Source organism: Agelaius tricolor, unplaced genomic scaffold (genome assembly GCF_023055355.1).
Source record: "Agelaius tricolor isolate 1412-34295 unplaced genomic scaffold, bAgeTri1.0.p SCAF_2, whole genome shotgun sequence".
NCBI classification, from domain to species: Eukaryota; Metazoa; Chordata; class Aves; order Passeriformes; family Icteridae; genus Agelaius; species Agelaius tricolor.
In genome coordinates, this window is record NW_027269262.1 from 72,969,252 (window position 1) to 72,984,401 (window position 15,150).

The 15,150-nt window shown below is 40.4% G+C and overlaps 1 protein-coding gene across 1 annotated transcript in view; it reads left to right on the plus strand.

The window, feature by feature from the left end:
- Positions 1–5,989: 5,989 nt before the first annotated feature.
- Positions 5,990–15,150, plus strand: part of STK3 (serine/threonine kinase 3) — a 126,923-nt gene continuing 117,762 nt past the window's right edge. Inside the window, exons 1-3 of the mRNA XM_071421529.1 lie at positions 5,990–6,255; positions 13,059–13,139; positions 13,576–13,704. Coding sequence (XP_071277630.1) covers positions 6,233–6,255; positions 13,059–13,139; positions 13,576–13,704 — 233 coding nt within the window. The 5' untranslated portion in view covers positions 5,990–6,232. The remainder of the gene's footprint in view (positions 6,256–13,058; positions 13,140–13,575; positions 13,705–15,150) is intronic.

Consider the following 15,150-nt stretch of genomic DNA (forward strand, 5'->3'; position numbering starts at 1 on the left):
TGATTTTTCCATGGGTCCTTATCTTGTAATCAGACACATTACTTCATAGTCAGTCATGAAATGGCTGTTATGTCCCTGAACTTTTTTTTTTTTTTTTGGTGAAGTTTTAAGACTGGAATTGTATTTAGGTTTTGGATTTTTTTTAAGTGTGACTGTACATGTTATACAAGTAACTTATTTGGACTTGAATTATGATCTTCTGGCATGCTTTGGTTGGGAAAGTTGAAAAAAAGTAAGAAACTGAAATGTGGTTTCTGGATTGTAAAGCATTTAGATGAGTGATTCTTCCTCATAAAAACATTTGCTTTTTAATATTTATGAAGCAAGCTGAAGATGCACTTCAGAAATAAATAGGAAGGGTTTTACTAAAAACCCCAAAACTCTGTAACTGAATAAACTGTAAGTACTTCATGGCATTGTTTTTGCAGTGCTCAGTATTCACAATGTGCTCTCAGGTTGTTGAGTTCTCCTTATTTTTTATTCTGTCGTTTGGCATCACACATATTGATACTTCTCTTCCAGCACTTAGGTGAAAGGCCCACAAGGGCAAGGAAACTTCCCTCCTTTGAATCTGAAAGAATTGGTTTTGTTAGCTTCTTGAAATCTTTATCCCTAAAAATTGTAAAAAAAAAAGAGAAATCCTTAAATCCTTATCTTCCCTAAATATTTCTGCCATGTATTATTTAAATTCTTAGCTCAGGAACTAAAGGAAGATAGGAGAAAATCCAGCCACCATGGTGGTGGAAGCCTTGGGCATAAGGCTGTGTGTACTCACCCAGCTGAAACTGGTTTCATGAAGTACTTGCTTCATCAAGTAATGATGATTCAAACTTTCTTTTGTTATTGATACTAGTTTCCACCCCAACTGCAGGCATCAAGGCTTGCTAGTTAAACGTTATTTATTTATTCTCCAGGGTGTGAGCACACTTCTTTGCACACTGGAGAGCAGATGGCTGCTCTCAGAAAGAGAAGGAATATTTTTGTGCAGAAGAGAATCCAGAGTAACCCTCAGTATTACCACAACAGTAATCGTTTCACAAACCAAAGTGATTTTTTTTTACATTAATGCCAATCTGTAGATCCCATGAGCACAATCAATGCAGCTGTAGTACAGACCAGAATATCTTCTGCGGTCAACTGTAAATAGCAACTCTGTATCCATGGTTTATTTTTACCATAGTGCGCTATAATAGGAAAAATAGCAAATGGTAAGTCTATATATAGCCTGTTACCAAGACTGTGAGCTAAATGATTAGTCAACAGTAAAAGCCTATCCTAATCAACAAATGGCTTTAGGTCCAGTAATAATATTTTGGATATCAAAATAATGTATACTGGGTAGGAGAGGAATTGCAGCAGTGCAGCTAATATTTCATGGGTTTTTTTATGGCTCTTTTTAATGTTAAGTAGGAATTTTGTGAATCATGCTGACTTTAACAGACTGGATATGGATAGCAGACTCTATATTGCTTTACTTATATTGCCTGACTTTTTATTTTCTGCCTCTTTCTTTTGTTGGACCAGCAAAAATTAATTTTCCTTTTAGTGACATTAATTAACCATTAAATTGTGAGTAGTTCAGGAAAGGAGACCCCCCCTCTCTCTGCCTTGTTCTTACTTAAAAACTCACTATAGAAAAGTATACATTTTATTCCAGACTTGAAAATATGATGTTCTTTTATATTTTATGTATAACTATTTTATGACTGACAAGGTTAGGAAAGCATAACAAATTCTTAGATAAGTCTTCAAGGGTACTTCACATTAGACATGATAGGTAGGAAGAAAATACAGGCAGAAGTCAGTTTTCCTTATCTTCTGTATAAACAAGCTGGTATTTCATTCAAGGCCTTTCCTTAACTTTTGGCATACCAGATCACTATCAGGCAGTCACAGGGAGAGAGATGCAAATGTGTTGTTGTTGACTATTTATCTACTGAATTTATGAATTGGATTCCACAGAAAGCAGGCTCCTGCATTCATTCCATCTTTGTGCTTGCCTGCCATCCCCTGTCTTTCTCCCCTTCACAATCATTTGTGACTTACCTTACTAGTCTTAAACATGTTTTATGAAAAGTTGGAGGTCTGTAATTACAGTAAATTCCTATTTTTACAAAACTCAAGGGTAAAGGAGAAAGAATGCCCTGCTTGTGGGGCAGTTTACCACAGGGCAAAGGAAAAATAAGGGAAATTCTGACCTTACATGGGTTTGGGACCACACTGTGGACTGGCCTGCAGCTTCTCCTGTGAGCCAAATGCCTTTTCCTGTGAGCTAATCTGCAGGTGTAATGGAGACATAGCCCCTTTGGAACTCCCTGGGGAAATGCCAGAGTGGGCCCAGGCATGGAGAGACACCAGGGATGGGGAGGGTTTAAGGAAGATCGAGCTGGGAGCGTGCTTGGGGGTCTGTATGGATTTTGTTGGTTTTGGTGAGCTAAGAAGGTGAATGGAACTACTGTGGGATGATAATTCCATATCAAGGGAGAGAGCACAGAGGACCCTGTCTGTGTGAAAGAAATGGGAGCTACCATGGTGAAAGGGTAGAAAGCACATGGGAAAAAGCTGGCTTGTGAAAAGCATCACAGACATGATGAAGGACTAGGAGTATTTTCTTTGGGGAGTGTTCATGACAAGTATCTCTTGGAAAACACACACTATTTATCAGTTCTGCTGTTTTACAGTAGCATCATGTATTCATTACAATGAACTTTGTTTAAATGAGCCTGATCGAATACCTTCTGAAGTAAATGTGCTTTTATTTGCTATCAAAGGAATGAGATAAGGTCCCTGCTAAAACAGAGGTAATTTATTTTCATGATGTTTATGAATGACTTTGAAGTATATATTTGTAATTTAAATCCCAACATTAGATTCTGTTAGAAATGCAGACATGAGCTTCTCAAGTAATTTTTATTCTTCTTAGTTTTATTACAAACTATATAAAACTGAGACAGGACTGATATCTTAGGACTTTTTTTGTTCATATTTTTAGGACCTTGAAACTTCTTTTGTGTGTGTTTATAAGCACCTAATAGTTTTCCATGCCATCATGATTCCTGATTTCATTTCAGTATAAGTAATTATAATATATATTGTCTGTTTACAAAACTGTATTATAATATAAAATAATTATAGTACTCAAAAACTAAGTATGGTCTTCATCCATTCTTTGGTCTAAGGAATTGTATTTGATGTTGATGCCAGTTCTGCAGAGGAGTCCTAATTCAGGCAGATAAATCTGTAAAATGGATAAAATACTTCAGAAGAAAAAGAGTAATTCAGTTAGTTTGCTCCTACATTTTTAGGATTGGGCTACATTAAGCCTTTTCTTACTCAGCTGCCTTCTAGTGTTAGACCTGTTGTTGGAAGAAATCATGGGAATACTCATGTAGAATGTCTGCAACTTCCTCATCTCCATCTTGTCTAGACACCAGCAATCTCATAGTATATTCATGCCTCCAGAACATCTAGACTTCTCTTAAGTGGGAACTCTGAATGAGGTAGGAGAACAGAGGGAATCTGTTTTCCCTTTCAAAGTTTCTTCTTTGCCAGTGGCTAGGTACAGTATTGTAATGAATACCAAATCAGTGCTGTATTTCACAGCATGGTTCTCAAATTCATGTCACAGGGGAAAGGTGAGAGAGTGTTATTTATTCCAATGTCATTGACTAAAAATACTACTAGAAATTATAAGAGATGAATAAAGTGGTCTTGAAAAATACCGTGGTATATGTGTTATCCCACTGTTGTTTTATTTTCAGTTTAAATGTACTTAGAAAGCTTTCTGGCAATTGCACAAGATACAACTTAAATTTCTGTGAGAGAGGCATGGAATTAGTCCATACTTTTTTTTGGCACTGTCTGCCCCACTATATAATAAAGCCAGGCTACCTAACTTCTCCTCTTTCAGACATCTTGAGTTATTTACACCCTTTTCTTTCTTCAGTGGCATAGATGGAGGACAGTCCTGCTCCATCTTCTTCAGTTACTGAGGAGTCAGGGTATTTTTTTGAAGTGGGGATTGTGGTATTAAATAGTTTCAAATGAAACAAGAAAATTTCTAAATGTGCTATTTTTGCTTGGAAAAATTTTCTTTTGTTCCTGTCAACTGTTGTTTAAGGGAAAGGTATAAGTGGCAGATTAGACTGTTTAACCTAAGTTCTTCCAGAAAATGAAATATATGTGTGAAGGGGGAGAGGGAGCACTTCTTGGCTCTGTTTCTTTGTATTGCTGTTACAAACATAATATAGTACCTGTATTTTATTTTTAAGAATCCTTTTCCTTGCTTTAATGTGTAGTCTGTGGCACCTTTGGTTTGAGATGTGGGAGCAAAACCCGCCTCCTCTGAAATAACCTGGACAAAATACTGCCTTAAATATTTGTGTTAAAGGGTGTGGAGACAACCTCTGCATTCCAGGAGTATTAAAGCCAAATAGAGATGTCAGACTTCCCTTCATTAGGTGAAATTGGTGAACTGTAAATAATAATTGGTCAGTGGCTATAGCCAAATACCCTGCAGAACAAAGCTGGACACTGGCCACATGGCATTTGCTATCTGCTTGACCTCAGCTGTCCTTGAACTGGAAAATGAGACATCTTGTGGGATTCCTTCTCACCACTTTCTGAGGCACTCATACCATACTCCATCTCAGGCATCTGCTGGCTCCTTTTCCTGGGTGTTTTTGGTTTTTCTTTTGGCATATCCTACAAGCTGCTGTTTATGCTATGGACACATCTGGCAGCACTGCTGGTGAGCCACTGTGGCTTGTGGGATGATGCTTGGAAGAGCTCTGCATTAATCTGTTGTGCAAAGGAAGATGTTCCATTGCAGTTTTTCCATGACTCAGAAAAACAAAGAAACCTAAAAGGTCATATGGTGGTGTGTGATTTGTTTTGTGGGTTCATTCAATATTGCCATTGTGCATTTGGCCCAACTGCAGTGAGTCAACTGGGTTGGATTGACTCAGACAAAGTAGAGGACTTGCACAACAGTAGGACTGCAGTCATTCCGAATTCCCTTGCTAATGCACATCAAAGAGGCAAAATTAGGTATGGAGTGCAGATTTTTCTATGAAGTGGGAGTGTAATACTTGCACATCTAAAATCAGTTTGAAGTGGAACGTGGGCATCTCAGTGTTTATATGGAACTTGCCTAGGTGTTTTACTAACTTGAACTTCCATTAGTTAGGCAAATAAACCTACTGTCAGGAAAGGATATAGAAATTGGCTTGAGCATTTAAACTGTTCTTGTATTGGATCTACTTGGATCCATCAGATTCAAGCACATAAACAGCAGAAAGTCGAAATTGTAAGGTGGTGAAATTGCAGCTGTCACATGGTGCTCTGGAGCCTGAGACCTGCTGCTTGAATAATTACGTGACAGCTTCCCCAGCTTCGCAGGGTAACTTGTGTGCTTTGGCACCACGCACCCAAGAGCCGGCACCTTTCACCTCAGCAGCTTTCTCGTGTCCCGAGGCGGCTGCGGGGAGCAGCTCGGCCGTCCTGCCGTGACTGACCCCAAGCTTTCCCTCAGCCCTGCTCTGCAGCCGGCTGCCCACACGCCCTTGACCTTCTGAGGAGGGGCTGAGCGCCGCTGCCTCGCCCGGCGCGCACACGCGGGTGAAAGGCTCGCCCGCCCGGCAGCGCTGCCCCGAGGCCACGGGGTGGCCGCGGGGGAAGAGCCTCCCTTAGGCGGCGGTGCTGCCCTGGGCTACCCTTGCCCGATGGCGCAGCGCCCACGGCCGGTGGACGAGGCGGGGGGGCGGAACGGTGCCGCGGGGGTGCCGGTGCGTACGGCCCGGCTCACAGGAAAGCCCCGCGGGCGGGGCGGGTTCCGCGGGAGGACTACAACTCCCGGCGTGCCCCGCGGGCCGTGGCCGCGCGGGGCACGCCGGGAGCTCGGCAACACCGCGGCCTCCATGATCTTCCCCTGCCGCCGGCGCGGCAGCGCCCGCTTGTCTCGCGGTGGGCGGGGCTTTCTTGCCACCGCCGCTCTGAGCGACATCCACACCACTCTATCAGCGCTGGCTGTACCACGGCTGTAGCCAATCAGCGGCGCGGAGGGGCGGGCCCCCGCCGCGGCCGGAGGTAGCGGTAGTGGCGGCAGCCGGAGTGCAGCCGTGGGGAGCGTGGGCCTCGCATTGAGGAGCGGTGAGGTCGCTCCGGAGCTGTGCGGGTTCGGCGGGGCCCGGGGGCTCGGTCACCGGCCCCGGGGGGCCGCGGCGGCGACGGCATGGAGCAGACAGCGCCCAAGAGGTAAGGACCCTTCGCGGCGGCCCCTTCGCCGCCCGGGAGCAGTGGCACGGCCAGGATGAGGCCTCGGTGCCGGGGTGTCTGAAGAGGCGGTGGGACAGGGACGGTGCTGAGCTTTGATTAGCGGCCGGAGGGCTCTGTCACGTGGAGAAGAGTCTTCTGTAGGGTGGATGCCCCGAAATACAGCCTCCAGTAAATGCCCCGACGGAGGCGAACCCTTGGGGGCTGCTTGAGTTTCACAACAATTTTAACATGAAGTGAGGGAAACTTGGTCGCCGAGCAGAGTCCCCTGCCCTGAGGGTCCCTCACTCGATGTTTCAGGTCTGTGGCAGGAGCACACATGAGTCGTTCTCTTTTCACGTTGGAAAGTGTCCTTGTGCTCTGCTGCTGGAGGGATGGATGCTTGTGGGGGTGGGCGTTGCATAGTTGCAATTGCAAATCAGGGAGTGGGAAGAGGCAAAACCCAGGAATATTCCCACAGTAGATGTATTTTCTCAAATATATAGGCTATCAGGTTATATTAATTACTGTGCTCGTTTTTAAAAATAATTTATCATTTGACTTCTTAGTGCATAAAACAATTTTGCTTTGTGTTAAATTTAAGTTTAATCATATATTTCTATTGGAATGAGATATAGTTGTACAATACACAGACTGTAGTTGTGTCGTGTACAGAATGTAATTATTTGGTTGACATATGTATTTACTGTCTTTGAGCTCTGATATTAGTTTTACTTCCTGATAATGAAAAAATCTAGGGACTACACAATATAAATTTGTAATAAAGGATATCAGTTTTTGCATTCATCTTTAAGACCTGTACATTCCCCATTCAGAAAAAATTCTTTAAAAGCAGCTTCCTGTAGGATGATAGGACTTAAAAAGAATGTAGTCTTAAACATCTGAGGACTTCTCCAATAACACATCAAGTGACAGTACCTACTGTGGAAAACTTTGAAAATTGATTGGTTTGTAGTTACTGTCTAGGGTGGTTTTAGCAGGCAGTGGGGTAAGAAGGGACAGGCCTACACTGTACTTTCAGGCTGACAGTGCTGCATGGCTCAAGTAAAGGAAGTAGGAGAGGCACCAGCAAAAATTTAGGAAAAGAAATGGAAATGTCTGGGGAGTAATCAATGTCACCAGCAGCAGTGGAAACCTTGGGAACTGGTGGTATCGCAGGACAGAAAATAAACTGTGAAGTTAGCATAACCTGCCAAATGTTTTGGGGTGGATGTGGCATTTGCTGTAACTTTATTGCCTAGCTGGAGGTATGTGGCTGGCATAACTGAAACTAAGAGATTTTTAAATTTTTGGATTAGGTCAGAAAGAACTAGATTTGGGAATGTCTAAACTCTGGCATGTTTTTATATTCCACATGGGTTTTGAAGCTTATTTCTGGAAATTCGTGATGAGAACTCAGATTTGTTTCTTTAGTGGAAGGGAAAATCTGTACTCAGTTTTTTGCAAGATATTAACTCATGTTATTTCTTAAGATTAGAAGCAAGTTTTTTATGGCTGTGCGTAATATCTCCTTTATTGGCAGTTTTGTACAGTTTCCCAATTGTTGGTATTCCCAACTATTCTAGGCTACCCCCTTTTTCTGCAAGTCCAGAAGAGATGCAGATTATTTTTTGTGGACTGAGTTTTTGGTGCTGTCCTTAGATGCGGTAGTGCTGTGAAATGGACCATGTTTACTTGGCAAAACAGATGTGAACACCAGAATTCTTTGCTTTGGTGCCTGTTGTTCCCAGGAGCAGTTACTGAGAGGGATCTCTTGGTATCATATCTGTGGTGCATCTGTTTACAGGTAGCAAGAATTTCATATGTACACTAAAAAGCTGCAGGGATGTCCTAGAATCCCAGTGTTGCCTTACAGGTATAGGGCACTTTTATCTCCACTTCCTTGTAGAGAAGGACACAATGCAATTGTCTGTTGCATAAATCTGTAATACAGCCCAGAAAGCAGCAATGATGATGCCCAAATGACATTCTAGGCCATTGTGACTTTTCAATGGAGGTGCTGTCAAAATAATTCAGTTTTTCCCTTGACTAACGCTGCACTGCACTGCAACAGTAACAAAAGACTTTTAAGGAAGAGTTCTTTTCAGAATACTTTCTATTTTAGAAATAATTTAGAGTAGATGTTCTGATTTTATGCTGAACAATTTGTGCAGTAGTTGACACAGTGTTTTCTTGCATCTTGAATCTTTAACTGTACTTTAGATGTGCTCTATAGTTTTTTTCTCTCACTAGAAAGATTCGCTCTTGAAATAGTTACAAAATTTGCCTCTTAGTGTTGTAATTTTTGTTTGTTGTTATTGTTTAGTTTTTCTATATCGTTGGCAAGCTCACATGTGAGGATACAGGTTACACACAAGGGAAAAACAAAGTAGTTATAGACAGAATTTTCTCAAGTAGTTAGTTTTTAATCATGCCTATCTCCTGCATGCTGCTGCCAAATGAAAGGCTGCTTAACAGGCATGGGGAGTGTTAATGAAGGTTTTCCAGTCCTTTCTTAAAAAACTTGAGTTTAATGTTCACTGAAAAGCACAACGTTTCAAGTTTTGTGAGAAGAGGAAGAACTTGTTCTTAGAATATGAACTGTTTGTGAAAAAATTGTTTTTAATGTTTGTGTCGGTGGACACGTTGGCAGTTGTCAAGTTCCTCCTGAAAATGATGGGACAAAAATGTTTGGGCTTTACTGGCAGAAGGCTAAATGTAAGTACACAGCACAATGGTGTTAACTGTCTTCATCTTGCTTCTCCTTGTGTGAGTGCTGTGAAGCAGAGCAAATGTCTCAAGGCTTCCACGTGCTGCCTCTACTTCAGATGACTGCAGTGATTTCTCCTGCTGCCTTCTCTTTTAATATATCAGTATAATTGATCCCAGCCATTCTTTTTAAATGTTTCAATGTGCTAGTTCTTCTGCACAATAAACCACATTTATTCATGTTTCTTGGAGTGGCTGTCCAGGTTTTTGTAACTCATGACAGTAATTGATGGCTTTCTATTCTTTATTCCAGCTTTATTTTTATTTTTGAACTTTCAGGGACTTTTTTTATCCCTACCTCTATAGCATACCACCAATTTATTTTGTGAAATCTATATAAAATGACTGTGGAGTACTGTAGTCATACTTTTTCTTTCATTTTTGGGGAGGAAATCTCTTGCTCTTTCATGTTGCAGTTCAGATTTTTCTTTGTGCTGGGATTGAGTGCCTCTTAGGTTTTCCTTTGCTAGAATTTTGCTGATGTACTCAATGGCAAATAAGATTCTGGTCAGACTAGGAACTAATGTTTTCTCATATAAACTGGATTTATAAAAGTATAATTATCTGCTAGGATGTATTTTCCTTGTTAAGAGACTAGATGTTATGTGGAAAGTCAAACCTTCTTGGAACAAGAAAATAATTTTCACAGGTCTTTCCCAGAAGTGTAGTTTGCTTAGTCCTTCTGATTTAAGGAACAGCTTCCCTTCTGGAAGACCTCTAAAATAGCTCATAACCACCACCTCATACTTTAGATTCTAGAGAAAAAAAATAACCCAGAACAACTTTCTGTCCAGGTTTTATACTCACCTTCTTTGCATCTCCTTTGGACTTTCTCATATATGGAGATCTATATCTCACACACACATATGGCACTTGCATCCTTTGGTCAGAGTAAAGCAGTGCCTGGATTTACTGATTTATTTGTTCTGTTTTAAATGCTTGTGTTATGAAAGTAGAGGCTCAATGAGGGAGAGAGGAGTGAGACACATTCTGTCCTTCTCTCCTATTGCTCTTGTACCCTTTGTCTCTTCATTTTTGCCTCCTGCCCCCTCTTCACCTTGCCCCCTTCCCCCTGCCAGTAAGAGCTGATGCTGAAGTCTTAGATGTGTTTCTCTGTCCCAGGATTGTTGCTTGCTTTTAACCAACAAGATACTATTTCTGGTCTCCTCTTGTATGCTGCTGGTGCTTTGCAGCCAGTTACACCAGTCACCACCTTCTTCCTCGTTTCTCCCAGAGTTTTCATAAGTGCTGTCTTCACTGCAGCCCTTCAGGATGTGTCGCGTGGTGTTCTGGAGTTCCAGGAACTGAATATTCTATTGAAACATCCCGAAACAGAAATCATTAGAATGTCTGAGTCATTAGGGTTTTTCTATGGTTCAAAGACCTGTGGTGTTGATGCTACCACTTGAACACCGGACCCAGCATCTGAACTGATACAGTGCTTGTGAAGGAGTGGGAGGTGCTTTGAGCAGGGTACTTGGTGATGACATTCCTGAGGCCAGTACCTTTCTCACTGGAAATAGGCTTTGTATTAAGCTGCCTTAGTGTTAAGTGTGATTTGGTACTGTAACGTGTGTGTCAGGGTTGGATAATATGAAAATAATTTTAAAACTACAGAATGCTTATTTTTTTTTAATCTCCTGGTTGCTTCTCAAGTACTCCAGATAAGGTTATTTGACGATGATGTTGGTTTTGATCAGTTTATGGCTGTTAGTGATTGTTTCACTAACTCTTCTCAAACACTCACAATGCTTTGCCATTAATGGTGCTGTTGGAACCCTTTTGGTATGCATTTTTCGTTTTTTTTTTCTTTCTCATTTTAGCAGGTGTTAATGAGCAGGTGGAAGTGTTCTCTTTGTGGGCATCTCCAGTCAGGGGTGCTGTATACTTTCTCTTTTCTTGCTAAAAAGTTCAGGCCCTCTGCTTTTCTGTTTAGTACGTCTTTTGTTACACAGCTCTTTGACTGAGAGACTCAGCTAAAGGTTATGCTTTTTATTTTTCAAGGCTCTGCTTATATTATAAACATACTGTGCATGGGGTTTTTTGGTGGCAAGAAGGGGATGATGGCAGCAAGTTATTCTTGAATGCAGTCTTTAAGGCTGCATATATTCTGTTCAGAGAGGAAAAAATTTGGAACAAAGAAACAAAATGAATGATTTATTACCTTAATACCTACCAGCAAAATATTTTTTCCTCTTTGATTTGTCTCAACATATGTTTTTTCAGTAATGAAATATATGCTTCTCTGCAAAGTATAAGTTCTGTCTTTCCACTTTCTAGTGTCTAGCCAGCAGAGAGAGGGAAAAAGAAAACAGTTTTGTTCTTGTAGGGCAGTTTTGCAGACATTATTTAGTTGTTTTCATTTGAATTTTTTTGCTGTTTTTCTCCATGTTGATGAGTTGTGCCTTATCTTTGCTGTGAAGAGTTTTATTTTCCCTAAACACACAGGCTTTCCAGCTTCTTGACTGTTTGCTGTAGCAAACTGCATGGTCTTTATTGTAGTTAGTCCACCTTCTCTTACTGATTGTGGATGCTTTTTGTGTTCATGTAATTACTACATCTGTGAAATTGTTCCTTGATGTATAAATGTGTGCACCCTTGTTTAACACCAATCCGTATGACTTGTGTGCTTTTACAATTACTTTAAATTCTTTGTTTTTACTTCGATGGTTGGCAATTACAAATCTATTTTGACTCATGAGTTCCCTCATTGGTCACTCACGTTAATTTTTATTGATTTTGTCTATCACAGAATTGCATCTCCTAATATGAAGGGTTTTTTTTTTTCAGATCACTGTTCTTCCACTATTAAGACTTGTCAATCTTTTCTGTCCATGCCCTTCTTCCTTCCCCCGTTCCATATTTGTTTCTAGAAAGTATTGTGGGATAACTTACTTTCCATAAGTTCTTAATGATCTGCTGTTCTTCAAAGTTTCCTTTTTTCATTCCCCTTTTCCTCCTCCTGCATATGGAATACATTGGCTATATTTAACACTACAGCACCAGCTTTTCTTCAGCTCATCTTCTACTTTATTAGAAGAAGGCTGTCATGTAGGAGTCAACTTGTTACTTCAGTCTTGCAGCAGAATTCCCTAGAACTTTACGGTGAAGGATTTACATGTTGCAGCCCCCCATCCCTGGTGCAATGTGTGTGTGGTTATATTTTCCTGTGCTGTGTTCAGTGTTAGCTCTAGTGCAAGCTTGCAGCCGAGTTGTGTTTTGAGATTTGCCAGGAGTCTGGAGGCCTGGAGAGCTGGCAATGCTAGAGACCAGGGAAAGGCTAGGACTGCTTGTAAAGGCTAACAAATGGTGGTAAAAGGGAGTTCAAAGTGCTGGAAGAAATCATAGGGTGTTACTGAGTGATTTGAGATTGTATGAGAGAGAACTAAGGGCAAATACGGTGGTGTTATGTAATTAGAGATTTCGTTGCATCCTGTCCCTGTGTGCGTTTACTGAGATGCAAGAGAAGCTGCCCCAACAGCTCTTACAGTACTCAGCTTTTGGAATTTCAGTCTTCTGCTGCTACCTGGGAAGTGCTCCCATATACTCCCAGAATCATCTTGACTTCAGAATTCTGCTTTTAATGATGTCATTCACTGGCTGATGAGGGGTACAATTTAGAAACTGAGTACTTCATGTGGGTGAAGGATTGGTTTATAAATAGAGAGCAGTGTGGCATCCCCTAAGCAGTACGGGGCATGTGTTTACATGCTGTTTTTTGAGGGAAGGTAAACTTTCCTGCATTCTTTGTCTGTTTCTATTTCAGCAAAGGAAGTAGTTTGAAGAATGAATTGGTCCCATGCTGCGTTGAATTGAGCAAACATTAATGGGAAAGTGATAGTGACAAAAAATGTCATAACTTAACCAACTATCATATAAGATGAATTAAAATTTGATTGCTGTTACACATTAAGTATTTTATTTTCATTGGAGTATATTTTTCTTTGTAATAATTTATTCTGTCTGCTTGCTTGTGTGAAAATTTGCTGGAGTTCTTTCTCCCCCCCAAAAATAAATAACTTTTGTCTTTCTTTTAGCAAACTGAAAAAGCTAAGTGAAGATAGTTTAACTAAGCAGCCTGAAGAAGTCTTTGATGTTCTGGAGAAGCTTGGTGAAGGGTAAGTACAGCTATTTACAGGGGCATAGGATCAGAGGGAAACAATACATAAAGCATATGTTGGAATATTGAGTTACAGAGAGAGTGACTGTAAATGCCTCTACAGACAAGTTTTACTACTAAAGCAAATGCATGCATTGGTAGATTTCTACACTTTCCATTATATATTTATGCATTTTTGATGTCTGTTGTTTGTTAACGCAGCAAATGTACTTGCACCTGTAATGGAATTAGAAACTCTTAAATCTTGACAAAAATTTCTGCTGTCTTGACAAAACATTCTTCTGTCTTTCCTGAGGTCTTGGTAGAACTGATCTTTTTGCAGCCTGAAAAATGCTCACACTTCTGCATGAACATATGGCTTCTGTGGCTTTTTGTGCATAATGGAAATCAGGAGCAGTTTGCCTTGTTTTTTAAAAAAATTGTCTCGTTTTTAGGTCTTATGGTAGCGTGTTTAAAGCAATACACAAAGAATCTGGACAAGTTGTAGCAATTAAACAGGTCCCTGTGGAGTCAGATCTTCAAGAAATAATTAAAGAAATCTCTATAATGCAACAATGTGACAGGTAGGTATGACATTTCTGTTCCCTTTCTAAGAATCTATGTGAAAATGTATTTCTACTTGTGAAAATAGCTGAAATATAAGCAGCTGCCAACTTTTTCATGGAAAGTAAATTGTCCAACATAGACTTTTTTAATTAAAGGAACCACTTTGTCGATCTCCTTCTCTCCTTACTTTGGATTGAAGGAAGTACAAATAGTGTACATAACAAAAACTGTTGAAAGAGGAAATACTGGCCTCTGCTTAGAATTCTCCGTGCTTGCTTCACTTTACTTGCACTCTTAAGGCTAAAGGTTACTGTTTCCTTTAAATGTCTTGGGCTTTGTGAAATTCTGTCTGCCTGTTTCAGAAGATTGATAAAGATATTTCTAGCAGAAGATGAATGGCTAGCAGTTAAGTTCCAGAAGAATATTTTCTTGGCTGCCATTTCCCTGTGAGAGCATCCCTTTCAAAATGTGAGCAGTCTTGTGAAAGTGCTGGTGGCTTGTTACCTTACAGTTGTTCACAGATTTTATGATTGCAGGTCTTGTAAAAGAGGAAGCCTTAATGCAAGGATGCAGAAATTACTTTGCTATTTCTGTTGTCTATGGAGTTTTGGGCTACAACTTCAAAATCAAACTTATTAGTGTCAGTCTTTAGGCAAATATGAACAGTGTTTTGAGATTTCGCAGCACTTGATGTTTTGAGAAGATCATCTTGTCCTGATTGATAATAATACCCAATTGTTGCTGGGAATCCTGGCATAGTGTAAATCTGGTAAGAGATGGTCACAAAAATCAGTGGGTTTTCTTTAGAAGTAATACAGCCTTCCTTACTTCATGAATTTATAAGGAGCAAGATCAGTGTGTCATGCTTGTAAATGGTGGACGTTTAGACTAGTTAGGAGGAGACTGACCCACCTTTCCTTCTGAAAAGGTAAATTCATTTAGTGCTAACAGTTGCTCTTAAATGAAGTAGTTTTTGATAGTGTTGACCTGTCTTTTTGTAAAAACAAAATGGTGTTTGATTCTACCCCATAATATAGGTGTTCTGATGAGAAACCACTGTCTGATATCTCAGTATCTCACTTCCTGACTTTGTGGGTGATAGATGACAATCAAACTGTAGCCTTCTTTGTTTCAGTTCCTGCCAAAAACCCCACCCCAAACCTTCAGTCTTGTATTTCCCTAAATACACCATCTAATAACTTCTGAAGGATGATTCTTTATATGTTTACCACATGTCTATCTGTCTTTCTTATGCAAGTGACTCCAAGGAAGCATTATGTTAAGTGACAAACTGATGAGTAGCAAAGCAGTACCTTCTGTTTGTGACAATACTATCACTTCTCATGAGATGCTTGAGTATGAAAAGAATTTGCAAATCCAGCAGGCTTCAAACCAGCACTAGATTCTCTTTAATAAGAAAGTCTAGTTCTGTCCTTGAAATAAATTCATTCTTGCAAAACTGG